We start from the raw sequence: 27,246 nt of genomic DNA on the forward strand, positions 1-27,246 counted from the left end.
CTTCCGGAGTTTTCTATGTATGTGGTACTGAGGATTCAAACCTGGGTCTACCACTAGGCCAGACTCCCCGCCCTGCTTCTAGGTTTTTTTTTTTTTGATGGTTAATGAGTTTCATGGATTTTCCTGCCTGGGCTGGCTTTGAATTACGAGCCTCAGCTCTCAGCTTCCTGAGTAGCTAAGATCATAAGCACAAGCCATCACGCCTGGCAATTAGCTTGATTTTGAGGGAAACCTCCAAGTGCTCCCCAGTTCTGGAAAACTGATGTACTTCGCAAGAGCTCGATTGGGGATGAAGGGGAGGTGTACTGAAGGCTCTGGGAGGGGAAAAGTTGGGAAGCACTGCTCTATGGAGAGAAAGGGCAGGCTTTTGGCATGGGAGCTCTGAGAATGTCTGGGAGTTGGACTGGAAGGGATCACCAGACTTGGAGAACAGCCTGGAGGCTGCACTACGGGAATGGACCCCCACATCCTGGTGGAGCCCAGCTTCTTCCTCTACTCAGATCTTTGTCTTTCAAGTCCTTGGGACCCCTCAGAGTGACCTCAGGGCACTGGGCTTCCCTCACCCAAGGTTGCTGTGATGGTCTTGCAGGCCCCCAGCTACCACCACTAGGTGGTCTGGGACTCCTGCTGTCTCAGACAGACACAATTTTCATTAAAAAATGGAGGTTTTTATTGCTTTTGGTCCACACTAAGTATTTCACATTATCTTAAAAGTCCACGGGCCCCTGGGCTAGAGAGGGGGGACAGTGGGCAGTATAGAGGGGCAGATAGAGAAGAGAAGGCCAGAGTGGAGCTAGTCAGACTCAAAATGGGAAGACCCGAGGGGCCTGGGGAGGCACTTGTGAGAAACATTCCGAACTCTACTTGGCTGTCTGGCCTCAGTTTCCCCACTAGGCTGCTGAGAGAGGTTAGAGTTGTTCATCAGGGAATATTAGGGAAACCTAGTCCTTAAGAGGTCTACAATATTTTGGGCTTCCCCCACTCTGGGGGGGGTGTCAACTACCCAGCATTCCTCTCTACTAACCTTGCCCCATTCCCCATAACGGGGGAAACTGTGGCTCCTGCCTATAATCACAGTTACTCAGGAGGCTGAGAGCTGTGGATCCCAGTTCAAAGCCAACCAGGCAGGAAAGCCCATGGAACTCTTTTAATTCCAATTAACCACAAAATAGCCAGGAGTAGAGCTGTGGTTCAAGTGGTAGACTGCTAGCCTTGAGTAGATAAAGTTAAGGGACAGAACCCAGTCCTTGAGCTCAAGCCTCAATATTGGCAGAAAAACAACACACACACACACACACACACACACACACACACACACACACACACACACACACACACACACACACACACACAATGTTTTCTTTCCTTAAAACTACCTACAAACTTCTGCCTTACAGAAACCACAAGTTGATGAAGAGATGAGGAAACAGGAAGTCATTTGGGGGCTGGCCCATAACTGGCCCTCCCTACCTTAGAGCCTTCTGGGAAATTTGTTGCCAGGCAACATGCCCCACCCACTGACTCCCTCACTTCTGCCCAGGATGGGACATCCTGGCAGAATAGGTAAGAGCAGCCCCAATCACCCACAGACAGACCCTCCATGGGTGGCATTCAATGTTTAAGAAAGAAGAATTAGAAAAGGAAAAATAAACCCACAGGACCTCCCAAAACCCCAGATAAGGTGCTGCAACACACAGTTGGCATTCTGGGGTGCTTCAGTAGCCAGCTTCCTCCTGGTAGGGTGGATACTCTGGGGCCTCCCTGGAGTCATCGCTGGCACCAGGTGGCATCCCATCCGCCACAGAGCCTTGTGGGCAATACTTGGGGTCGTATATCTGGCGGCCCAGACCAAAGATTTGACCGCTCTGATTGGCGCCCTGAGTGTAACCCATCTGCAGCGACATGGAGGAGTTATCACACTTGTCCGTTCCCAGCTTGGTGTCGTAGATATGTCGTCGGGTCCCTGGAGCAGTCATGCCCACCTGGAGAAGAGAGAAGAGAAGGTGTTGGGGTGGGGGGAAAAAATGTTCCCAGTTCTCATGCCAATTCCAACCAACTCACACTGCTCTGCAACCCAAGAGGCCATTCCAAGCTTCACTCCCTTTCCTGCCTGGGCTGGCTTTGAACTGCAATCCTCAGATCTCAGCTCCTGAGAAGCTAGATTACAGGTGTCTAGAATAACACTGGTGCCTGGCTGAGAAGGCTGATTCCATCTTGACTACTTAAAACCAGGAATGTCCATGAAATTCTTCTTATTAACCAGGAAAAAAAAAAAAAAAGCCAGTAATGGAGCTATGGCTCAAGTGGTAGAGTGCCAGCCTTGGAAGGGAAAAAAGCTAAGGAGTAGCGTCCAAGCCCTGAGTTCAAGTCCCAGTACCAGTCAAAAACAAAACAATTAAGAGAACAAAATCAGCAATGCTCTACTTCTCCCTTGCCAGCCAGGAAGCTCCTCTGGACAACTTTTAGGGGGAACTGAGTGACAGGAGGACTAGCACTGTGGCAGAGGCAGCAGTGGTGGAGGGGGCGGGCCCACCTGACTGGCACACTTGTTTGTGCCCATCTGCAGGCTGATGGTGGAGTGGTCCATGGGAGGCAGGATGTGGTTTTTGGGGTCATAGAGGTGTCGCCTGGTGCCATAGGCTGTCATCCCCGACTGGCTGGCACATTTGTTGGTACCCATCTGCGGGAAGGCGGATGTGAGAGATCAAGGTACTGCCCCCCTCCAGATTCCCACGGCTTCTCCCCAGAAGCTGGGGCCACCCACAGGGTCATGCAGGACCTGGATCACATCGGGACCCCGGACACAGGGCCTGGCACCCACCTGCAGCCCAATAACGCACTGGCCGGCCTTCATGGTGGCATCATCAAAGTTCCGCTGCTGCTTCTCTGAGTACTTGACCCCAATGTCCACACCACTCTGCAGTCCTTTTGTCTTGGCCTAGGAGGGCACGGGGGGGGGGGGGGTCAGAGGGGTCCAGAGAGCCAGGGAGAGGCAGCCAGGGGCCCTTCACCCTTCCCAGACTGAGCAACCCAGAAGTCCTTGTTCTTTGTGGTCTTTTTTTCTTGTGCCAGTGCTGGGGCTTGAACTCAGAACCTTGAACTTTCACTTCACTTAGTGTGTAACACACACACACACACACACACACACACGTCCTAAAGCTTAAACTCTTGGTCTAGACACTGTCTCTGAGCTTTTGTGCTCAAGGCTAGTGCTCTATCCTTTAAGCCACAGCTCCATATTCATCTTTGTTCAAGCCCCAGGACTGGCACAAAAACAAAAGGGCAAGGAGAAGTGAGAGGTTGCCCAGAGGTTGATTGCCCCCGGTACTCAAAGCCTTGTATTTAATTTTTTTTTTCCAGTCTCAGGGCTTGAACTCAGGGCCTGAGCATTGTCCTTGGGCTTTCTCAAGACTAAAGCTCTACCACTTGAGCCACAACACAGCAATTCTGGCGTTTTCTGTGTATGTGCTATTGAGGAATCCAGCCCTGGTCTTCGTGCATGCTAGGCACTCTACCACCTGTATTCATAAGAAGAGCCTCGGCGGGCACCAGTGGCTCAGGCCTATAATCCTAGCTACTCAGGAGGCTGGGATCTGAGGATCAGAGGTCAAAGCCAGGCCTGGCAGGAAAGTCCATGAGACTCTTATCTCCAATGAACCACCAGAAAATTGGAAGTGGCGCTGTGGCTGATGAGCTCAAGACTAGGGCCCAGGCCCAGAGCTCAAGCTCCACAACTACAAAAACAAAAAAAAAGAAGAGCTTCAACCCAGAAAGCTGAGGTCTGAGGAGCCAGTGAGAATAGGAGAGTCTCCTATCTCCAATAACCAGCAAAAAAAACCTGGGAAGTGGAGCTGTGGCTAAAGTGGTAGAGTACCAGCTTTAAATGAAAAAAAAAAAAAAAAAAAAGCCGAGACAGTGTCCAGGCTCTTGAGTTCAAGCCCTAATACTAACAAAGGTTACCTATCTATCGATCGATCAATCGATCGATCAATCGAGAGATTATATAACATCAGCATGGTCCTGCTGCTGCCTTCCCTCCCGGGGCCTTACCTTCCCTGCCAGTGCGAGAAGTGACACCTGAACCTGAGTCATGTTCCCACTCTCGAACAGGTCATTGGCCTCAAACAGGTCCACAGGGTTCATGCCATAGTTGACCATGGCCTTGATGAAGTTGGAGAGGTTTTCTAGCTGGGAGAAGGCAGGGAAAGGCGATGAGGGGATCTCAGTTACCCCAGTGGCCAGCTGGGTCCCCAGTCCTGCCCTCTACCCCGCCAGCCCCTCACCTGGTGCCAGTTCTGCATGGAGCGGTTGATCTTGGAGACAGAGCCTGGCTGCAGCTTGTTCATGAGTCTGGGGGGAAAGGTGGGGGTGGGGCATGGCAGGAAGCTCCATTAGTGTCAGGAAAACCCAGGGACCAACTTCCCTGCTTTGCCTAGCTTCTGTGTCCTCCTCCCTCCCCCCACTTTTTTTTTTGTGGTCAGTGGTGGGGCTTGAACTCTGAGCCTGGGCGCTGTCTCTGAGCTCTTCAGCTCAGGGCTAGCACTTTGAGCTCCATTTCTTGTTTTCTGGTGCTTCATTGCAGATAAGAGTCTCAGGGATTTTCCTGCCAGGCCTGGCTTTGACCCATGATCCTCAGATCTCAGCCTCCTGAGTAGCTACGAGCCCAGGATCATTTTGGGGTTTTGTTTTGTCGTTTTGGACAGAACTTCCAGTTCAGGATCGTTTTTTTAATGTGCAAGATTATAGAATGGCTGAATCACAGCTTAACAGCTTGCAGCTCAAGGAAAGATCACTGAAGCTTTGTCAGATCTCCAGTGAAACAGCAACAGAGGGAAGGGGTTAGAGGTCCTAGACAAAGCAATAACGAAAGACGTCATACAACGTAGTAAATGAGAAGTAAGGGGCTGAGAGCATGGCCTAGTGGTAGAGTGATTCCTCTACCACATTGGATATGTAGAAAATGCCAGAAGTAGTGCTGTAACTTGAACTCAGGCCCCGAGTTTAAGCCCAGGACTGGCAAAATAAATAAAATAAAATAAATAATAATAAAAAAAACCCCTAGAAGCAAGCTAAGTTTTGCATAGAGTCTGTGCCAGAGAGAGGTGGGGGGAAAGGGAGAGAAGGAGGGAGGGAGAGAGGGGAAATAAGAGAGAACATGAACTGACCCGGGTGCAGTGGCTCACGCCTGTAATTCTAGATATTCAGGAGGCTGAGATCTGAGGATTGTGGTTCAAAGCCAGACCAGCTACTAAACTCCATGAAGACTGTTATCTCCAATTAACCACTAGAAAAAAGGAAGTGGCACTGTGGCGCAAGGTGTAGGGCGGTAGCCTTGAGCTGAAGAGCTCAGGGACAACATCTAGGCCCAGAGTTCAAGACCCATGACTCACAAAAAAAAAAAAAAAAGAAGAAGAAGAAAGAAAAAAAGAACATGCACCATGGAAAGACAGACAGAGCCAGCAATGGTGAGTCATACCTGTAATCCTGGAATCTGATGATCATGATTCAGAGCCAGCCTGAGTAAGAAAGCCCCTGACAGTCTTATCTCCAATGAACTACCAAAAACCTGGTTTTGGGTAGCTCAAGTGGGTACTCACGTGCACAGGATAACTCCATCCTTCAGACCCTTCTGGAAGTCGGGCCCGATGGAGAGGCCCGTGAGTCCTTCGATCCAGCTGCGGAGCTCTGCCTCCTTTTGGGGGTCGTATTTGGACAGGAGCTGAGTGATGAGAGACACAGGGGCTGAGTGGGGTGGAGAATGAGTCCTTGGGACATTTCAGGTGACATCTTGTCGCTCTCAGCACTGTCAGGGTAGCAACCACAGGATTATGCAACCACTACTTCGATCCATTCTAGAACATTCCATCACCTCAAAGGAAGTCTATTCCAAGAGCAGTCATCCATCCCCTCTGTAGCCCCCGGCTCTCACAAGTCCACTTTAGGTTTCTATACGTGGGTATTCTGGAAGTTTCCTCTCAATGGAGCCATACCCCTGTGGGGCCTTTTGTGTCTGCTTCTCTCCCTGAGCACTGTTGCCCAAACCATAGCGTAAGTGAGCATCTCATCCTGTTCAGGGCTGCATCGTATTCCCCTGTGGTTGGACCAAGTTACATCTCCATTTGTACATTCATGGACACTTAAGACTGTCTTGGCTTGGCTATCCTGAATACAGTTAAGATGCAGGTATTGTGCAGCACGGGCTTTCTTTGCCCAGCTGTGTTCCGTGTCCAGAGTGGGAACTCCAGAGTGGATCTGCAGGTCAGGGGGTGATTCTATCGTTCTATCAAGGAACTGCGGAACTTCTGTTTCTGAAACTGGCCACATTGGTTCCTGCTACAGGGCCCTTGCACAGACTGTCTCTACACATTCAAGTGGAGCTTATTCTCTCTCTCCCTCCCCTAACTGTCTGTGCTGTGTATTCTCTCTTCCATTGTGTGATAGGTGTCCTGGTTAAAGGCCCTGCTCCATGAACTCTGTGAGACTCTTATTTCCAATAAATTACCAAAAAAACATAGCTAAAAGTGGCACTGTGGCTCAAGTAGTAGGGAGCCAGCCTTGAAGAAAGGAATCTCAAGGAGGCCTAGGTATGTGACTTAGTGGGAGAGTGCTTGCGTAGAGCCCACAAAGCCCTGGGTTCGAGTCCTCTGTACCACATACACAGAGAAAGCTGGAGGTGCTGCTGTGTTTCAAGACAGCTAGCCTTGAGCGGAAAAAAAAAAAAAATCTCAAGGATAGTGCCTGGGCCCCGAGTTCAAGCCCAAGGACTGACACCAAAATAAATAATTAAATAAAATAAAGCAAAAACATGCTCAGATCCTTCACGTGCATGCCCACTTTCCTCAAGCTTACACCTGCTGAACCCAATAGCAAAAAGCTGGACTGGCCAAGGCCAGGCAAATACCCAGAATTGCAAAGCTATCCTGAGGGCTTGAACTCAGGACCTGGGTGCTGTCCCTGAGTTTATCCACTCAAGGCGAACAACACTCTACCATCTGAGCCACAGCTCCACTTCTGGCTTCTTTTTTGGTGGCTCATTGGAGATAAGAGGCTCATAGACATTCCTGCCCCAGCTGGCTCTGAAACAGGATCCTCAGATCTCAGCCTCGTGAGTAGCTAAGTATGACAGGCATCTGCCAGCCTGGCTGCAGAAAACTCTTCAGACAGGAATCCACTTGAGTTTCCACCTACAAAGCTGGTGATGTGAGATTAGGGACGTGGGATTAGAGGAGACAAAGGCAGGTAGCCACAGCCAGCAAACCTGATCCTGGTCAGAGTCTAGGTTCCCAGGCCAGTCCTGCCCCGGTGGCTTTGTCAGTAGGAATGAGAAAGGGCGGGACAGGGCTGGCAGGGAGGAGGAGGGGGGTTTGTCACACCCAGAAGCCTATGGAGCTGAGGATGAGGCAATCTGGCTGGCTGGGATGCCAAGCGTTCCTAGCCCAGCTGTACCGTGTCCCTCCAGGCTCTAGGGACCAGGGGCTTCGGGGCAAAGGCCCTGGCCTGGCCCAGCCCACTGCTTCTCCCTCCCTCCCTCCATCCCTCCCTCCCTCTCTCCCTCCTCAGCTGCCCGCAACCCAGAACACATTCCTCCTTCTTCACCACAGACTGCCAGGAATGTGGACGCCTCCCTGGTAAATCGGGACCAGCTGTTCCCAGCAGCCTGGACCTTCAGCCAGGACCACATGGCACTGCAACTCCAAGAGAACTGGCCAGGGAGTAAACTGAGGCCCAAGGGTCCAACAGAGAGGTCTCTGGATCTGTCCAGAGGGTGTGTGGTACCAGGCCTATTCTCCCACTTGACACATTTGAAGGCTGGTCACAGAAGATCTCTCTGATCTTGCCAGTGAAGGCATTGCCCAGCCTGTGTCCCCGAGTATAGGGGGACTGCCCACAGGCATCAGAAATGACAGAGTGCTTGATTGCTGATTTGGCCACATGGGACCTCAGGTTTGGCTGTGTGATTCTAGATAATGGAGCAACCTCTCTGAGCCTTAGTACACACCAAGCCCCTGGGTGTGGGTGTGTGTGTGTGTGTGTGTGTGTGTGTGTGTGTGGCTACTGGGACTTGACCTCAGGACCTGGGTGCTTTTTTCACTCAAGGCTGTTGCTCTATCACTTGAGCCACAGCTCCACTTCCAGCTCATACAACAATTCTCTCTGATGTTTGCAGTGAGGACCCAGAGGCTGCAGGTTGGGTACCCTGAGCGTGCCTGGGCCTGTCACCCTGCCTGGCAAACAGTGAAGCCACATTCCCAGGTGTCCAGTGGGTGTGTGCGTGTGTGTGTGAGAGCTGATCACTCTGAAGGGCCCCAGGTAGGTAGCCTCTCCTCATCCCCAGGTGGGAATCTCAGTTCTCTCCCACACCTCCCCCAGGATGCCTGGCTCTGTGACCTCGCAGGAGAGTCTGACCCTTTCTGAACCAGACAAGATCTCTGTGGTCTGATCTTTCCACCTGCCACACCTCAAACCTGTCAAGGCTATACTGAGAGGACTTCCTTGCCAACTTTTCAGATGAACCGGCCCCATCTTCCTCCCAGGTCTTAAGAGCCCAGGAAGTCCTGGGGAAGTGGGGAGGGGGCACACCCAGCTCAAGAGCCACCAGCCCCGCCTCCTTCCCCTTCAGAACCTGAGTGGACCCCAAAAGCGGAAGCGTGGCCCAGGTGATGGGGAGCAGGGCCCCAGGTCCCCAGCACATTCTTGAGTCTGGAAATCTTGGGGAGGGGGGCCTTCCAAAGGGACCGAGGTGGGGGGCTTCACTAGGCCTAGCAGCCGAGGACGGTGGTCAGAATTCGGCCACCCCGGATGCTAGAAAGACGGGGAGGGGGGTCCCACTCCCCAGATCTCATGGGCGCCCCTTGATTTGCCTGAACCCCTGGACCACGCCTCAGGTGTCAACGAGAAGCGAGGTTCCCCCCTGCCCGGGCCGGGCGCCCACTCACCCGGTTCTTGACTTCGGCCGAAAGTCCGTACGAAGGCCCCTTGTTGAACTGCGTGGAGCTCATGACTGGCGGGACTGCTGTGTGGCGGGGACGGTGACGGACGCGGCGGCGGCGGCGGCGGGGTCCGGCGGTGCAGCGGGCCGGGGACCAGGCGCGGCGGGCCGGGCCGGGGCGGGCCCGGGGGCGGGGCCAGGCGGGCGGTGGGCGGGGCCTGGATGGTGGTGGGCGGGGCCTGGCGGGAGCAAGCACCGCCCCCCGACGCTGATTGGTTCAGAGCGCAAATATCCTTATAAGGCCTGAAAGTTTACAAATTCCTGTGGCCGCACAACTTCCTGAGCCCCTTGCTCGGCTGCCCGGACCCCCACCCCGAGGCCCGGAGGGGACTTCTTTTGCAACGTTGGGAAACAGTAGTAGCCCTACCTCCTGCTGGCACTCCGACTGTGTCCCTTCCTAGAAAACCTGAGGCCTGGGCAAGGTGACTAAAGGCAGGCTTCTTAAAGAAGGGGCTTCGGTGGGTGAGTAGGAGTTTGCCAGTTCCAAGCAGAAAGAACAAAAGGCCCAACCACCCGAGATAAGCTTGTGGACTAGGAATGGGATTGATGCCCGGGGAGGGGGGGGATGCTGGGCTGAGTCCCACCCCCAACCCTCATACCCCTCCCCCCCCAGGTGCTTGATCTCTGATGGAGTAGACCACTTAATAAATGATAACTGCACAACCTGCCTGTAATCTTAGCTACTCTGGAGGCTGAGATCTGAGGATCATGGTTCAAAGCTAGCCCAGGCAGGGGAAAAAAAAAAAATGTGAGATTCTTATCTCCAATTATCCAACAAAAAAGCCAGAAGTGGAGCTGTGATTCAAGGGGTAGGTGTCAGCCTTGAGTGAAAAAGCTTAGGGACAGTGTCCTGGCTCTGGATTCAAACCCCAGAACCGGTACAAAAATAAATACGTTCTAAAATAAAATTAGGCTGGGAGTGTGGCCTAGTGGTAGAGTGCTCACCTAGCATTCACAAAGCCCTGGGCTGGATTTCCTGGAACAACATACACAGAAAAAACCGGAAGTGATGCTCAAGTGGCAGAGTGCTAGCCTTGAGCAAAAAGTGTCCAAGGACATTGCCCAAGTCCTGAGTTCAAGCCCCAGGACTGGCAAAAATAATAATGATAATAATAATAATTAAAAAATGCTAAAAGCTCAACTTCAATGGCTCAAGCCTGTAATCCCAGCCACTCAAGAGGCTGAAGTTTGAGGTTTCTTGATTCCAAAGACAACCTGTGCAGGAAAGTCCAGGAGGCTTTTACCTCGCAGTAGAGATGCGTTTCACATGGTAGAGCACCAGCCTTGAGTGAAAAAAATCAAATGAGAATGTGAGACCCTAAGTTCAAGGCCCAGAACTGACAGTCAGTCAAGGCTAGCAATACATTCAATTTGGTCAGTCACTCATTCATTAGTTCATTTCCTCAATTATGTATTTATCAAAAACTCCTTGCCATGTCCCTCAGTAAATGACATTGGCTCCTGAGAGAGTAGCTAGTTTCTTCCCAGTTCAGTGAAGATAGAACCTGGCATAGACACCCTACCCCACTCTCTGAAAGAACTTTGAGAAAGAAGGCTCTTCCAGATGGGTTAGAGAGGTCATGGCAGAAGCCAGGCATGGTGGCCCACATCTGTAATCCTAGCTACTCAGGAGGATGAGATCTGAGGATTGAGGTTCAAAGCCAGCCCAGGCACTAAAGAACATGAGACTCTTATCTCCAATCAATGACCAGAAAAGGGGAAGTGTGGCTGTAGCTCCTGGGGTAGGGTGATAGCTTTGAGCTGAAGAGCTCAGGGACAGTGCCCAGGCCCAGAGTTCAAGCCCCATGACCCACAAAAAAACAAAGGGAGAGAGGTCGTGGGGTTTTGAAGTGTGAGTATGAGTTCTAGAGATATGCCTGGCCTCCTGAAGGGCTATGACTCAGTCTTGCCATTTCCTCTGACAAAATCTGTGATGTTTCATTTTCTGGTCCCTGTTATTCTCCCTCTCCTTCTATCTAAGTTTTGGACCTAACCAAAGAGGTTTTAAGCTGGGTGTGGTGGCTCACGCCTGTAATCCTAGCTACTCAGGAGGCTGAGATCCAAGGATCTCGATTCAGAGCCAGCCTGGCACTAAAGAACATGAGATTCGTATCTCAAACACCAGAAAACCGGAAGTGGGGCTGTGTCCAGGGATAGGGCGGTAGCCTTGAGCTGAAGAGCTCAGGGACAGTGCCCAGGCCCAGAGTTCATGCCCCATGACCAAAAAAAAAATTTTTTTAAACAAGTCTGTTTGAGAGAGAGAGAGAGAGAGAGAGAGAGAGAGAGAGAGAGAGAGAGAGAGAGAGAGAGAGAGAGAGACAGAGAGACAGAGAGAGAGAGAGAGCGCGAGCGAGCACTAATCCTGGGGCTTGAACACCAGAGCCTGGTCGCTTTCTCTGAGCTTTTTTCGCTCAATGATAGGTGACTAATTGAAGACTGGCTTTGAACCATGATCCTCAGATCTCAGCCTCCTGAGTAGCTAGGATGACAGGCGTGAGCCACCAGCACTGGGCTCTCTGTGCCTTTCTGAACTTACGCTTCGGTCTGTAACATAGACAGGTTAATATTCACAAAGTACTCAGAGGGCGCCTGGTACAGAGAAGAGGGCTTGTTGAATCCATAGATGTTAACATCTCAGGAATTTCGGATCTGGCCACAGGAAGCTGGCAGAGGTGAGGCGGGGAGGGAAGAGAGAGGACTTTCTTGCAGGAGTATGGTGCGGAGTTAGTAAACTCCAGGCTGAGACTTGGTCTGAGATGTTGATAAGGAATCACATCCTAGCCACTGACCTTACGTTACAGTTAAAGAATGCAAGGTGTGGCTGCCCCCACCCACTGCAGCCCACAGAAAATAACAGCAACAATACAAGATCAAGACACCCCACACACTCAATTTGTGGGAAGAATGGATGACAAGTCTCAGAGCAGACGATGGGGTTGACAGACCTCCACATAAATTTGAAATCGTAAGACACTCCCTCCCTCCTGCTCAGTGTTCCATCTTAAGTCTGCCCACTTTCTCACCAGTGACAAACTTTAGCCCTGTTTTTTCATTATACTGAATGTATTTATTTATTTATTTTTGGTTATGGGGCTTGTACTTAGGGCCTGGACACTGTCTCTGAGCTCTTCAGCTCAAGGCTACCACTCTACCATGTTGAGCCAAAGTGCTACTTCTGGTTTTCTGGTGGTTCATTGGAGGTAAGAATCTCATGAACTTGGCCAAGCCAGGAATTTGGCCTAGTGGTAGAGTGCTTGCCTAGCATGCAGAAAGACCTGGGTTCGATTCCTCAGTACCACATACATAAAAAAAGGCTGGAAGTGGTGCTGAGGCTCAAGTGGTAGAGCTCTAGCCTTGAGAAAGTCCAAGGACAGTGCTCAGGCCCTGAGTGCAAGCCCAGGACTGGCAAGAAAAAAAAAAAATCTCACGAACTTCTGTGATCAGGCTGGCTTTGAACGGAGATACTTGATCTCAGCCTCTTGAGTAGATAGAATGACAAGCTGAACAAGATGGAGCCCAGCTTTCCCTGAGCTCTTTTTCTCAAGGCTAGCCCTCTAGCACTTTGAGTCACAGCACTACTTCAGGTTTCTTGGTGATTAATTGAAGACAAAAGCTTGATTGGGCTGGGAATTTAGCCTAGAGGTAGAGTGTGGGCCTGGTATACAGGAAGCCCTGGGTTCAATTCCTCAGTACCACATACACAGAAAAAGCCAGAAGTGGTGCTGTGGCTCAAGTGGTAGAGCACAGGCCTTAAGAAAGTCAAGGACAGTGCCCAGGTTCTGAGATCAAGCCCCCATAATGGCAAAAAAAAAAAATCTGGTGCACTTTCCTGCCTAGGCCGGCTTTGAAACTGTGATAATTAGATCTCAGCCTCTGAGTAGCTAGGATTACAGACACGAGCCACCAGCTTCCGGTTGCTTCTGACAGATTGTATGTAACATCTCAAGTCCTACTTTTTTTTTTCTTCCAGTCCTGGGCTTGAGCTCAGGGCCTGAGCACTGTCCTTGGACTTTCTCAAGGCTAGAGCTCTACCACTTGAGCCTCAGCACCACTTCCGGCTTTTTTCTATGTATGTGGTACCGAGGAATGGAACCTGGGTCTTCCATGCATGCTAGGCAAGCACTCTACCGCTAGACCAAACTCCCGGCCCCCCTACTCGTTTTTATTTTTTATTTTTTGCCAGTCCTGGGGCTTGAACTCAGGGCCTGAGCACTGTCCTTGAGCTTTCTTTCTTTTTATTTTTTTATTGCCAGGATAATATGTAAAGGGGTTACAGTAACATTTGTCAGGTAGTGGGTGCCTTGCTTCTCAAACATTAATACCCCTCTCATTTTTTTTTTTTTTTTGGTGGGTCATGGGGCTTGAACTCGGCCTGAGTGCCCTCCCTGAGCTCTTCAGCTCAAGGCTACCACCCTACCCTTGAGCCAAGCCCGACTTCCTGTTTTCTGCCGATCAATTGGAGATAAGAGTCTCTCGTTCTTAGTGCCCAGGTTGGCATTGAACCTTGATCCTCAGAACTCAGCCCCTGAGTAGCTAGGATTACAGGTGTGAGCCACCATGCCCTGCTATCCAGTCCTACTCTAGAGGTCTGTGAGGACAGGCAGGACCAGCTACAACAAAACAGTAAAAGCAGTGTCCACTAGAGGGCGATCTGAGTTAAGGCGTCAGTTCTGGAAACCCCTTTCCTCCCAATTTTCCCTAGACTCAGGTTTGCAATCCTACTGACTCAGGAAGCTAGCATCTTCAAGTCTTTGGTTCAAAGCCAGCCCAGGCAGGAAAGTAAAAAAAGTCTGTGAGAGGGCTGGGAGTGTGGCCTAGTGGTAGAGTGCTTGCCTAGCATGCACGAAGACCTGGGTTCGATTCCTCGGTACCACATACCTAGAAAAAAGCCAGAAATAGTGCAGTGACTCAAGTGGTAGAGCTCTAGCCTTAAGAAATCTGAAGGACAGTGCCCAGGCCCTGAGTTCAAGGCCCAGGACTGGCAAAAAAAAAAAAAAAAAGTCTGTGAGACTCTCGTATCCAGTTAACCACACAGAAAAAGCTGGAAGTGAATCCATGGCTCCAGTTGTAGAACACCAAAAAAGCTCAGGGACAGTGCCCAGGCCATGAGTCAAGCACACACAAAAAAAAATGATCCAGAAGCCCCACCTGCTGCTCCAGCCCTTACCATTCTCCCCCTCTCCATTTGTTCCTGTGTTATAGGGGAAACCCATCAAGAGTTACAGAGAAGCAGCATTTTGAGAGGTCGAATTTGGAGTCTCTGTTACAGAACTAGCAGTGTGTAGATGGACTTCTATCCCAAAGATCTGCAGTCCCGCGAATACACTTATAATACTTGCCCGAAAACTGAGCAAAAGCCAGGCACAGTGGCTCCGCCTGTAATCCTAGCTACTCAGGAGGCTGAGATCTGAGGATCAAGGTTCAAAGCCAGCCTGGACACTAAAGAAGGTGAGACTCGGGCTGGGAGTTTGGCCTAGTGGTAGAGTGCTTGCCTAGCATGCACGAAGACCTGGGTTCAATTCCTCGGTACCACATACATAGCAAAAAGCCGGAAGTGGTGCTGAGGCTCAAATGGTAGAGTGCTAGCCTTGAGAAAGTCCAAGGACAGTGCTCAAGCCCTGAGCCCAAGCCCAGGACTGGCAAAAAAAAAAAAAAAGGTGAGACTCTTATCTCCAATTAATCACTAGAAGACTGGTAGTGGCGCTGTGGCTCCAGGGGTAGGGTGGTAGCCTTGAGCTACTGTTGTTGAGAGGAAACAACACAGTGCCTTTACATATCCTCTGAGTCTAAAGGCTCAGAATTTCTGTGAAATTCAAAGGATGGCTTGTCTCACCTCTAGGCCTTGGAAGTTGAGTGACAGCCCCTATCACCTAGTTAGACACCAGGATGGCTGTGGAAACTAGGTGACCTACTTAGACTTAGTCTTTAGTGTACTTCAGAATGGGGAGTCTTTATTAGAAAGCCAGAAACGGGTTGGAAGTTTGGCTTAGTAGTAGAATGCTTGCTCAGCAGGCACAAAGACCCAGGTTCGATTCCTCGGTACCACATGCATAGAAAAAAGCTGAAGTGGTGCTGTGGCTCAAGTGCTGGAGCCTTGAGAAAGCCCAAGGACTGTGCCCAGGCCCTGAGTTCAAGGTCCAGGACTGGCAAAAAGGAAAGTGAGCTGGGTGTGGTAATTCTCGAATGTATTCCTAGCTCCTCAGGAGGCTGAGATCTGAGGATCAGAGTTCAAAGACAGCCCGGGCACAAAAGGACCTGACAATCTTTTTTTTTGGCCAGTCCTGGGCTTGAGCTCAGGGCCTGAGGAATCAAACCTGGGTCTTCCATGCATGCTAGGCAAGCACTCTACCACTAGGCCAAACTCCCAGCCCCGAGGACTTGACACTCTTATCTCCAATTAACCTCTAGAAAATGGGAGTGGGGCTTGGCTCAAAGGTAGGGTGGTAGCCTTGAGCTGAAGAGCTCAGGGACAATGCCCAGGTCCAGGGGTAAGGCAATAGTCTTGAGCTGAAAAGCTCAGGGACAGCATCCAGGCTAAGTTCAATCCCTATGACCCACAAAAACAAAGGAAAGAAAGCCAGCAACTGCAACCAGACACATGTCTCCCCAAAACTTGCAGCTTCAAATGTACTTAATACTGTTTGGAAACTGAGCCGTGAGGGTAATAAAGAGCAGAAAATCAATCTCAACAAATCAGATCAATGTTAATGGAAAGCTGAAGTGAGTTGCCCTGTGAAAAAAGGAGACTGCCTGAGCAACATGGCTTTTTTCACAGCTATCCCGGTGACTTGCTGGGGCTGAGGCTTTCTACCCAGCTGCAAAAAGCCTAGAGGTGAGAGAGACCAGTCTTTGAATTGAATGTGCTGTGCTGTTTAGCTCCAGGAGAACTCTGTTATTATCCCCATAACTGGTTTGATTTGCTCAAACCTTGACTGTTTCCCTACATGGAAAGCTTGGCTGGCACTTGAACATTTCTCTTACGGTCTGCTTTTGTTGGGTTTAGGTCTCTACCCCAAATATGTGGTTTTTATCTTTACAAGCTTTATAGGTTGCAGGTCTTTGAAACAGGAGTCCACCTGCAATTGTGGGGTTTCCAATCAAGACTCGCAACTCCACCTCTCAAAATGTGGCTTCTGTTTCTCCAGATTGAGTTCTTGTACAACACACGCTGACCTGAGGCGAGTCAGGAGACACAGGCATGACGCAATGTACGCAATGTGAGCAGGGGCAGAGGGCTGAGCTGGGCCGGGACCGCAGAGAGCTCCAGTGTCCAAAGAGTTTCTAGAATTCACGCGAGGTCTGGCAGGTCCAGTTACATGTGATCCAAGTCTCTGTCCCTGCCACTGGGTGCTACCAGTACCTGAGGGTGGGGCTCTACCTCCAAGAGTTTTTGGTAATTCCCCATCATCCAGCACGTTGCCAAGATGGCACAATTTAGACCTAGTACCCTTATTTGATCAGGAACATGTGATCTTGTGTGTGTGTGTTTGTCAGTCGTGGGGCTTGAACTCTGTCCCTGGGCTCTTCAGCTCTAGCCCTTGAGCCACAGCGCCACTTCTGGTTTTCTGGTGGTTAATTGAAGAGTTTCATGGACTTTAGTGTCTGGACTGGCTTTGAACCTTGATCCTCAGATCTCAGCCTCCTGAGTAGGTAGGGTTACAGGCGTGAGCCACTGTAGCCAGCTTTCATTGTTTTCTTTTTTTTTCTGTTCTTTAATTTTAATTTTTTATTTTTTATTGTAATTAATAAAAGGGTTACATGATATTTGCCAGATAGGAGGTGCATTAATTCACATACATTGATACCCTTTCACATGTCTTGGTACCCATTACCCTCCCCCCACCATTGTTTTCTTTTCTTCACACCTGACAGGTGCTGGGGGCCGGGGGCTTCTTAGATATCATGGTGCCTCCTGCTGGTGGGAGGGAATTCCCCACTTAGTGCTGGAAAGCCTAATGGTAAAAGGAGCCTATTTATTTACTTCTTTGTTTATTTTTAGGTTTTTTTTTTTGTGTGTGTGGGTCAGGGGGCTGGAGATATGGGGCCTACACAGTGCTGGAAAGGCCTAATGCAGATGCCTAGCTCAAGGTGAGCTGGGAGGGCTCTGCTTCAGAGAAAACATAGCCTCAGGAAAGCTTTGTGTATTGAGAATAAAGATCTGGGGAAAGGTGAAGTCCCCTCCCTCAGGTTTTTGGTGTGTCTGAATCCCTGGAGACAGGAGTGGGCACTTGATCGATTAGTAGGTCAATCCAGTACCTGAGACTGAGAGTTTCCTGTGACCCTTCTCCCTGACCTGAGCCTATTTAGGTGTGGACTAGCGTAGGAGCCATTATGCCATGCCACGTGTCTTCCTATTCTCATCCTTTATCCTGGTCTCTTGGCTGTTTTCCGGTCACCATGGCATTCCAATTCAGCTCTCCATCTGAGCTGAACGGGCATGTTGGTATTGTATTTGTTGTTTCTTTTCTCTCTGGCCTGTTTCCTAACAGTATTAAATGTATTTTCTGGTTGCTGGACTTTGAGATGGGAGTCCGCCATACAGTCACTGACCTGCTTATAAAAACTCCAAGATTTGAACCTGCAAAATGTGGCTTTTAAGGGTCCCGAGTCTGGCCTAGTGGTAGGGTGTTTCCCTAGCATGCACAAAAACCTGGGTTTGATTCCTCCATACCACATACACAGAAAAAGCCAGAAGTGGTGTTGTGGCTCACGTGGTAGAGCTCCAGCCTTGAGAAAACCCAAGGACAGTGCCCAGGCCCTGAGTTCAAGCAAGAAAAAAAAAATGTGGCTTTTTAGTATTTTCGCCTTACAATGGTTTGTCTCAACCTTTGAAGTCACCTCCCTCCCTGACATCCAGTTCCATTCAGAGACACACCCCATTATCTGCATCTTGCGCAGAGCTTGGTAGTTAGATCTCCCCTTGGGTCCTGACCCTTCTTTCAGGAGTCCTCATACTTGAAGCCCTGGGCACCACTCCCTTCAACCTTTCAATGTAGGCCCCAAGTTTAAGTGTGCAGTGTACTCATGCATCCCCCCCCCCTCTTCCGGCTGCCGGCCTGCAGGGATCCATTGTGGACTTGGGGAAGCACCTCGGAGAAGCACTTGGCAATGAGTTAGGATTTACCTGAATGAGTGGGAGCCCCTAAATGTGCCTCAGATGAGACCTGTCACTCCCTTGTCCACCAGGTCAGGGCTCTCAGGGGTACTTTCTGAAGGACTTCACAGCCTGTCGCAGTGGGTCAACAGGACGACCTGCTTTGCCATTCCTGGGATTTGTACTCAGGGCAAGGGCACCGTCCCCGCAGCAAAATATGGAACGCTTCACGAATTTGCGTGTCATCCTTGCGCAGGGGCCATGCTAATCTTCTCTGTATCGTTCCAATTTTAGTATATGTGCTGCCGAAGCGAGCACAAACACGGAGTGGCAGGCTGGGATATTTAAGCACTCGACATACAAGTACTTTTAAGTGAGGTCGTCTTTCCGACCGACTACGTTGGGTATTTTTTTTTGTCATTGCGCAACAAACAACCCATTATTTTGAAAATTTTACTTTGGCATCTAATTAGGTTTTAAATTGTTTAACTATTGCTCTAGAAACACGTGTGTATCTTGGCCTCGCAACCCGTGGAGACTTATGGGAAAGCTTTATGCAAATGAGACGAACCGCACGCGGCTCCGCCCTCCGGCCTAATAGAGCTTAGTCTCCCGGAGCTAGGACGAGCGAGACCTCCGCGGGCGGCCACGGGTATCCCAGGGTGCTTCGCTGGGCAGAGACGCTCTAGCCCAGCGCGCTCGCTGGCGTCGCTGGCCCGTCGCGGACGCTGGTGAAGGCGCAGGCGGCGGTGGCGGTGGGCAGCGGCGAGGGCGGCGGAGGCCGGGACGCGCCTCAGACACCTGGCCGGCCGCCTGGGAGACGCGGGGCGGAATGTCGGAACACGCTGCGCCCGCGGCCCCGGGGCCTGGGCCTAACGGCGGCGGCGGCGGCGGTGGTGGCGGCGGCGGCGGTCCGGCCCCCGCGCGCGGCCCGCGCACCCCCAACCTGAACCCCAACCCCCTCATCAACGTGCGCGACCGGCTGTTCCACGCTCTCTTCTTCAAGATGGCTGTCACCTACTCGCGGCTCTTCCCTCCCGCTTTCCGCCGCCTCTTCGAGTTCTTCGTGCTCCTCAAGGTGAAGGGACCCCAACACCGCCCCACCCCCATCCTCGACCCCAGCGCCTCATCGCCCCCTCACCTAGCTCGAGGGCTACGCTGCCCCTCTCCGCTCGGGAGGGATGCAAGCGTCTCGGTGTCACCGACGCGTCCGAGACCCCGCTCCCGGCCTCCTCCTTTCCGGGTTCCCCCCCCCCACCTTCCACAGCCTCCCTTACCTCTCCAGGGCCCTCCTCCTGCCCTTTGACCCCTGACTCGGCAGCCTGGCATCCTGAACCCCAGGATTGCGCTCTCCACCCCCCCCCCGCCCAGTTCGCCCTAGAACCCATCTAGCCCGTGGCCGTACCCCTTTTCCCCCCTCTCGCCTTGGAGGTGGCTCCTCTGCTGTTCCCTTTCCTGGAACCTTACACCTGCCCACAGCCCTCTCCGGGCTGAGCCTCTTTAGACCTTGCTTGGGGCAGGGCCTTCCTGAGTCACCTGCTAGGGCTAGCAGCAGTGTCCCCAGCCGCTCAGGGAGCTTTGAGCCTGATTCAACCTCCCCTGGGCTCTGCCTGCCTGTCCTGGCCCTGCCTCAGGAAGGAGTTCAGCGTGGGAATCAGCTAGGCCACCTGGGTTCTGCGTTTCTGACTCCCCTCCCAGAAAATGGAGAAGTGGCAGAGGCAAAGTTGAGGCTCCTCCGTTTTCTTTTCTTTTGTTTTCTTTTTGTGGGTGTATGTGTGCCAGGGTACTTGCTCCTGAACTCAGGGCTTGGGTGCACAGCTCCACTTCCAGCTTGCTTATTTATTTAGTCGGTGGTGGGACTGAACTCTGGGCTGTCCCTGAGCTCCTCAGCTCAAGGCTATTGCTCTGTCACTTTAATTTGAGAGTCTCAGGGACTTCCCTGCTCAGGATGTCTATGAACCGCAATCCTCAGATCTCAGCCCCCTGAGTAGCTAGGATTGTGAGCCACCAACACCCAGTTCACTTGCAGCTTTTTTAGTGGTTCAGTGGAGACAAGAGTCTCATGGATGTTTTTCTTCCTGGGTTTGCTTTGAACCCCTATCCTTAGATATCACCCTCCTTAGTGGCTAAGATTACAGGCGTGAGTCACCAGTGCCCTGCCACTTCTGGCTTTTTGTCTGGTTAATTGGAGTTAAGTGTCTCACAGATCTTCCTTCCTGGCTTTTTCTTCCTGTCTGCAGAAAGGGGCTAATGCCCCTGGACAGAGGAGGAAAAGGTGTGGACTGGGTAGCTTGAGTAGTTAGGTGGAAGCGGCTGGCTGCTCTCTGGGGTCTGATGTAAAGGAGCCCAAACCTGGCCATTAAGACAGACCTGGAAGCCAGTCCTGGCCCCAACCACAGCTGCTAAGGAAGTAAGTCCCCCTGCTTGTGCAGATAGCAGAGTGCCCAACGTGAGGAGCTGGCCGTGCAGGCAGGTGCTGCGCAGAACCTGCCTGCCCTCTTCTCCCCTGCATCCCCTAGCACAGCTTGGTTTTGTCCTGTGCTGTTGTGAGGTGATGGTGACTGAAGGGGTGGCTGTGTGACACTGTATCTGGAATCCTGTATCAGGGTCTCTGACACCCTGGAATGCTCTAAAGCTGTGGACAAAGGCTCATATGCAGATTGGATTTTCCTTAGCTACCTAACCAGAGTGGTCTGTGTCTGAAGGGGCTCAGGTGCCCCTGGACACTGCTCAGTGGTTGAGGTGCCCGCCCCACGCCAACCTCCCTGAAGGTGTGTTTGGGGTATGTGTGGGGAAACCTCATTTTGGCCCCCCTGCTTCCTGAGGTGGAAGGGGCTGGCCTTTGGACAGTCCCTGCAGGGCAGCTTGGCCCGGGTCACTGCCATTGGTCACTCTGTACTGTCAAGTAGGAGCCTCAGAGAAGGTGGAGCCCCTGGAATGCTTTCGTCTTCCCGTGCCTCTCAGCTTAGAGGTCCTGGGTGGTGGGATTGCTGGTAGCACTGGGCATTTGTTCATCAGGAAGTGTGCTATCACAGCTGATGCCTTTTATTTCCTTTATTTGTGACGATGGGCCCGGAACAACTGCTGTCTGAGGCTGTGCTGGGTTCCAGGAAGCTCTGTTCCTCCTCTGCTTCCTGCCCACCAGGCCGCTGCTCTGTGGGCCTGGGTAGGCCTAGGTGGCCAAACAGCCTGTCCCCACACACTGATCCTCAGGCTGCTGGGAAAGACGGCAGCCTCCTGGCCCATAGGCCGCTAACAGACTGGTAGCCCTGGAGTGTTGTGTCCTGGTCGCCAGGGAGCAGTGCTAGATGTGGTCAGGGCCCTGCTCTCTGGTGAGTGGGGACAGCAGTGTGCCCCTCTTGGGGATACCGAGGACTGAGGAAGGGACAAACTCTAGGTTCTTGCTCTCTACTGGGTGAGGAGGGGACTGTCACCATGGCCACTCCTGGGAGTCTCTGTGTTATGCCCTTGGGAGGGAAGCAGTAGGGTGCTGAGTGAAAGAGAGCTGGGATTTTCCTCCAGAGTCTAGCTGGGGCTGTGGGGTGCTACCCTCTTGGAAAAAAGTATGATCCCTTGAGACTCCCAGAGATGGGCCATTGGGCTTGGACCTGGTCCCTGGGCATCAGGGAGTGAGGCCATTTGACATCTGAGTCACAGCTCTAAGGGGCCTAGAGGCCATGTAGCCAAGTCCACCCATCCACAGAGGCTAACCCTGCTGTGGGGTTCCCAGGTCTGCAGGAGGTGGGTGTGGCAAGCCTTGGGGCCTTCAGCAATGCCCCTTGGACTCTGGTCTTCCCTGGACCACCAGTGGGTTCATGGGAGCTCTGGACTGCTCCCAGCTCTTCCTTATTGGCCTTGTGACCTCGGCAATCCCTGTGCCCCAGTTTCTTCCCCTGTAAGTTTAGGCAGTGGTGGCCAGGTGACCCTGAGAAGCAGGCAGCACAGGCTTGGGACACAGTGTCAGCACTCTGTGTTGTGTGGCCTGTGGTCCAGTGCTGACCCCTAGCTTTTGGGGCTGTTGGTTGTAAGGGACAGGAAGAAACTTTTCCTTCCACTTGGGCCCCGAGGAGGAGCTTTGGGTCTCTCTGCAAGCCTGTGCCAACTTCTGCTGTGATCCAGGATGCCAGTGTGTGCTTAGATGTATGGCCTCTTTCTGCCATTTGCTGAGTCCTTCTTTGCCTGAGGTGGTAGCCATTGGGTCTGGTCAGGCAGGGTGGGAGGTGCCTTGCTGACGCCTCCTGTCTCCAGTCTGCCGAGGGGGCCGTGTGCCTGTGGGCAGTCTTGCACATGGCTCTGTGGCCACAGGCAGCTCAGTCTCCCCTGAACACTGGGGCCTCTATCAGCACAAAGGTTTTGTGCTCCAGCATCTCTGGTCTGGGCGGGCCTCTCTGGCTGTGTTTCCCCTGCCGGCCTCCACCTATTCCATGCCCAGAGCACCCCCATCATGATAGCTCTGCATGTCCCCAAAGACCCCTGAGGGCAGGGCAGAGTTGCCCACTTTATAGATGAGGGAGCTTCCTGGGCCTGTCCTGAATGCCTGGGTCTTTCCACAAGGATCATCCGTGTCCTTGGCTGCTGTCATTGGCCCTGTCAGGCCTGGGAGGGCTGCAGAAGCTGCATGGCCAGGAAAAGGAGGCTATTCTTAGCTGGTGAGATCAGGGGCTCTGAGGACACAGCCAGACCGTGGTAGATGTGTAGCTCAGGGCCCAGCTGGCCTCACCCAGGTGGCAGGCCTAACAGGCAGCCTGGGGGCATTTGGCGGACACAGTGCTAGTGGCCTGAGCCCAGCCCCATATCCCTGGGGTAGAGTCTCACCCATGAGACCCAACGGTGAGTGTGGCTTCTCAAGGAATCAAGGCCAATCACGAGTACACAGAGCCCAAGGCCCTTAACTAGCTGGCTCACTTTTACAATCCTAGTTACTTAGAAGGCTGAGATCTGAGGACCAAGAGTCAAAGCCAAGCCTAGGCAGGAAAGTTGGTGAGATTCTTATCTCCAGTTAACCATCAGAAAGCCAGTAGTGGAGGTATTGCTCAAGTGGTAGAGTGCCGACCTTGAGTAAAAAAGCTAAGGGTCAGCACCCAGAATCTGAGTTCAAGCCCCAGCACTGGCAGAAAAAAATAAATAAAAGAACTAGCCCCATCAACTCCCATCCCCTGTCCAGTGGGACACTCACTGCTGTCCTCCTCAGGCCCTGTTCGTGCTCTTTGTGCTGGCCTATATCCACATCGTCTTCTCCCGCTCACCCATCAACTGCCTGGAGCACGTACGGGACAGGTGGCCTCGAGAGGGCATCCTTCGTGTGGAAGTGCGGCACAACTCGAGCCGCGCGCCCGTCTTCCTGCAGTTCTGTGATGGCGGCCGCCAGAGCTTTGCAGGCCTGGCTGTAGAGCCAGGTGGCCTGGAGCTGGAGGAGGAAGAGGAGGAGGAGGAGGAAGAGCTGACCATGGAGATGTTTGGGAATAGCTCTGTTAAGGTGAGCTCTGATCAGCAGGTGCGAAACTGAATGAAGAAGCCCCACTCAGGGAGACAGAAGCCGCCTTCAAAGGGCTTCACAGCTCTCTGCCTGCTTGGCCTTGGTGGCCTTCAGTGAGGGGTTCCCTGTTGTTAGGTGGAGGTGGGCCTGGTTCTGGGGTGCAGAAGGCAGAAGTGGCAGAGGAGAAGGCAAGGGCTGAGGAGGCACAGTGGTGGAGAGATGAGCATTGGTCATGCCTGTGGCAGGGGACCCATCTCAGCACCCAGGATGGAGAGAAACTCTCATATTACAGCTGCTACGGGAACTAGTGATCCTGACACCTGAGGCCTCTGCCCAAGACCCCAGCTTCAGGGCTCAAACCCTTTCCTGGCGAGCCACATACGGCGTCGGCTTGGGACTGGGGTAGGGTTCTGGTCCCAGTCCAGGGGGGCCAGTGGATGTCTCCACACTTCTGGGACATATGGAGAAAGGACCCCAGAGTGAGGCTGGGAGCATGGCCTGGTGATAGAGTGCTTGCTTAGCATGCCTGAAACCCTGGGTTCAGTTACTCGGTGCCACATACATAGAAAAGGCCAAAAGTAGTACTGTGGCTCAAGTGGTAGAGCGCTGGCCTTGAGAAAGCCCAAGGACAGAGCTCAGGCCCTGAGTTCAAGCCCAAGACTGGCAAAAAAAAAAAAAAAAAGACTGTAAAAGCCACACTGTGAAGGGCTGGTCCTCAGGTCGTAGATAGCCTCACTGATGCCTTGGCCCCTGGCTCCCCACAGTTTGAGCTGGACATTGAGCCCAAGGTATTCAAGCCACCAGGTGGAGCTGAGGCCTTGAATGACAGCCAGGACTTTCCCTTCCCCGAGACCCCTGCCAAAGGTATGCTGTGAGCTGGGGGCGGTGGGCCGGTGTGTGAACAGAATGGGGCTGAGGGCTGGCTCATGGCCGTGTCCCTCCAGTGTGGCCACAGGACGAGTACATCGTGGAGTACTCCCTGGAATACGGCTTTCTGCGGCTGTCACAGGCCACTCGTCAGCGCCTCAGCATTCCTGTCATGGTCGTCACCCTGGGTGAGTGTAGCTGCATGCCACCAGTGTCCTGGATGGTGGGCAGGTGGTGGCCTCGGCAGGGTACCGCCCAGGCACCCTCCTCCCCGCTCTGCCCAGCCCTGACTAACCTCTCCCACAGATCCCACGCGAGACCAGTGCTTTGGGGACCGGTTCAGCCGCCTGCTGCTGGACGAGTTTCTGGGCTATGATGACATCCTCATGTCCAGTGTGAAGGGCCTGGCGGAGAATGAGGAGAACAAGGGTAGGGCGCGCGGCAGTGAGGGGGTGCGGCCCAGGCAGCGGGGTGAGGGGCCCACCAACCTCACTGCCTCCCTCCCCACAGGCTTCCTGCGGAACGTGGTGTCCGGGGAACACTACCGCTTTGTCAGCATGTGGATGGCACGCACCTCTTACCTGGCCGCCTTCGTCATCATGGTCATTTTCGTGAGTGAGGGTCCTGGGGCGGAGCTGTGGGCGAGGCCTCGGGGCCCTGGGAGGAGCTGTGGGCGGGGCCTCGGGGGCGGGCTCCAGGGTAGGGATCCCCTGCAGCCCCTCACCCCTGCGCCCCACTTGCAGACACTCAGCGTGTCCATGCTGCTCCGCTACTCCCACCACCAGATCTTCGTCTTCATCGGTGAGTCCCGGCCAGCCGCGGGGGGCGGGGCGGGCTCGCCCCCAGGCCCTCACGAGCGGCCCCCGCGCCCTGTGCCCGCAGTGGACCTGCTGCAGATGCTGGAGATGAACATGGCCATCGCCTTTCCCGCAGCACCCCTGCTGACGGTCATCCTGGCCCTCGTCGGTGAGGACTCTGCCCAGCACCCCTCCCTCACCCCACCCTGCCTGCTCCTACAGCGCTGCCTTCCCCACAGGGATGGAGGCCATCATGTCCGAGTTCTTCAACGACACCACCACCGCCTTCTACATCATCCTCATCGTGTGGCTGGCTGACCAGTACGACGCCATCTGCTGCCACACCAACACCAGCAAGCGGCACTGGCTGCGGTGAGCCAGGCGGGCAGCGGGGGTTGGGTCAGTGGGGTCCAGGCAGGGGAGTCTGCCAGCGCTCATGGCTCTGCCCCGCACAGGTTCTTCTACCTATACCACTTCGCTTTCTACGCCTACCACTACCGCTTCAACGGGCAGTACAGCAGCCTGGCCCTGGTCACGTCCTGGCTGTTCATCCAGGTGTGGGGGGGCTCCGGTGGTATGGAGGGGAGACTTGGATTGGGGAGGTGGCTGAATCCCCAGGGCAGTTGTGGGTCCTTGCCCTTTGCCTTGCTACCCCTGGCACACTGCCGCCGTGGGCACTGCCTCTCATGAGCCAGCCTCAGGCAGGCAGAGTGGACAGAGAGAGGGACCTCTACTCAGTTCCAGCGGGGCATACCCCTCCCCTGGCCTGGTGCCTTCCTGGGCTCTGACCCACCTCTCCTACCCATAGCATTCCATGATCTACTTCTTCCACCACTATGAACTGCCAGCCATCCTGCAGCAGATCCGCATCCAGGAGATGTTGCTGCAGAGCCCACAGCTGGGTCCTGGGATGCCCACGGCGTTGCCCGACGACCTGAACAACAACTCCGGCACCCAGGCTGCTACCCCCGACCCTGCGGGCCAGCCGCTTGCCCTGGGCCCCGGCTCCACGGGAGTGGGTGGAGGGCCTGGGCCTGGGGCTGCAGCACCCAGCTCCCTGGGGGCTGTAGCAGCATCTGTGGCCGCAGCGGCTGCGGCTGGAAGTGACCTGGGCTGGATGGCCGAGACAGCCGCCATCATCTCAGATGCCTCGTTCCTGTCAGGCCTGAGCGCCTCACTATTGGAGCGGCGGCCCGCGAGATCCCTGAGCCCTAGCGGGAGCCCGCCCCACACCTCCCAGGACAGTGCTCCTCACAGTGACTCATTGGCATCTGATGTGGCCCCAACAGAGGCTTCCGGGAGTGGGCCCAGCCCTGCCGCCCCAGCCTCAACAGATGCGCCCTCCCAGGCCGGTTCCTGAGAAGCTCCTGAGCCGCCTGTCCCTGCTTTTGCAGCTGGTGGGGCGGAGGAAGCCACCCCAGGGGCACCAGTGTCCTCTGCCTCCTTCCTCTGGACCACCTGTCTGCTCAGGATGGTGGGGGTTCACCCAGGTGGTTGGAGGTGGGGCCTGTCTTGCCAGATCAGATGTAGAGTCCACCAAGGCTTGACCTACCAGCCAGCTGGGTTTGTGGTGGTCTGTGAAAGGGGTGGAGCAGAGACATGGAAGGTTCTGGATGATCGGAATGTGACTGGCCCGTGTGCGGTCCAGGCGGCAGTAGGGCACGTGTGGGCAAGGCTATACCACGTGGAGGAGCGGGCCGGGTGGGGCGGGGCCGCGCACACCTCGCTGCTGTCCAGCCCTGCCTGGTGCTCCCCGCGCAGTGCCTTCTCCGTGGCCACCCCTGTCCACGAGAGCGACCAGCCTGGGGTCCCCAAGAGAGAAGAGCTGCTGCTCGAGCCCAGGGACACGGGTGCCAAGAGCAGTGGCCAGGGTCCAGCCCTGCTCGGCGCGGGAGTGGGCCGGGTGGCCGGAGCCGATCACCCGGCAAGGGATGCGGACTGCTCATTCCATTCTATTTAATTGCGGTGTACGAAGTTGTTTGTATATAGAATAAACTGTCTGTGGACAGGATGCAGTCTGCAT

General features: G+C 53.5%; 2 protein-coding genes and 1 non-coding gene across 4 annotated transcripts; 1 reads left to right on the forward strand and 2 right to left on the reverse strand.

Moving 5' to 3' along the window:
* Positions 1–1,045: 1,045 nt before the first annotated feature.
* Cnn2 (calponin 2) lies at positions 1,046–9,048 on the reverse strand. Its single transcript, XM_090339683.1, has 7 exons — positions 8,937–9,048; positions 5,598–5,719; positions 4,284–4,350; positions 4,051–4,188; positions 2,822–2,938; positions 2,534–2,680; positions 1,046–1,982 (listed from the first exon to the last, which is right to left on the reverse strand). The coding sequence occupies exons 1-7, from the start codon at positions 8,997–8,999 to the stop codon at positions 1,716–1,718; spliced, it is 921 nt and encodes a 306-aa protein (XP_090195809.1). The 5' UTR covers positions 9,000–9,048; the 3' UTR covers positions 1,046–1,715.
* A 9,246-nt stretch (positions 9,049–18,294) lies between these two features.
* On the reverse strand, positions 18,295–18,401 carry LOC150068601 (U6 spliceosomal RNA). The gene has a single exon (XR_016538671.1). It is a non-coding gene; the product is annotated as a U6 spliceosomal RNA (small nuclear RNA).
* A 352-nt stretch (positions 18,402–18,753) lies between these two features.
* On the forward strand, positions 18,754–27,233 carry Tmem259 (transmembrane protein 259). Of its 2 annotated transcripts, XM_090339698.1 has the most exons (11): positions 18,756–19,161; positions 23,275–23,559; positions 24,324–24,423; positions 24,504–24,614; positions 24,733–24,855; positions 24,937–25,037; positions 25,170–25,227; positions 25,309–25,392; positions 25,463–25,595; positions 25,679–25,778; positions 26,032–27,233. In XM_090339698.1, exons 1-11 carry the CDS (start codon positions 18,916–18,918, stop codon positions 26,581–26,583), a joined length of 1,893 nt encoding a protein of 630 aa, XP_090195824.1. In that variant the 5' UTR covers positions 18,756–18,915; the 3' UTR covers positions 26,584–27,233. The 2 variants fall into 2 exon arrangements, with proteins under 2 accessions (XP_090195817.1, XP_090195824.1); XM_090339691.1 differs by having other exon boundaries at positions 18,754–19,161; positions 25,170–25,392.
* Positions 27,234–27,246: the final 13 nt, after the last annotated feature.

The sequence above is a fragment of the Megascapheus bottae genome, chromosome 1, assembly GCF_031878675.1.
Source record: "Megascapheus bottae isolate mThoBot1 chromosome 1, mThoBot2.hap1, whole genome shotgun sequence".
NCBI classification, from domain to species: Eukaryota; Metazoa; Chordata; class Mammalia; order Rodentia; family Geomyidae; genus Megascapheus; species Megascapheus bottae.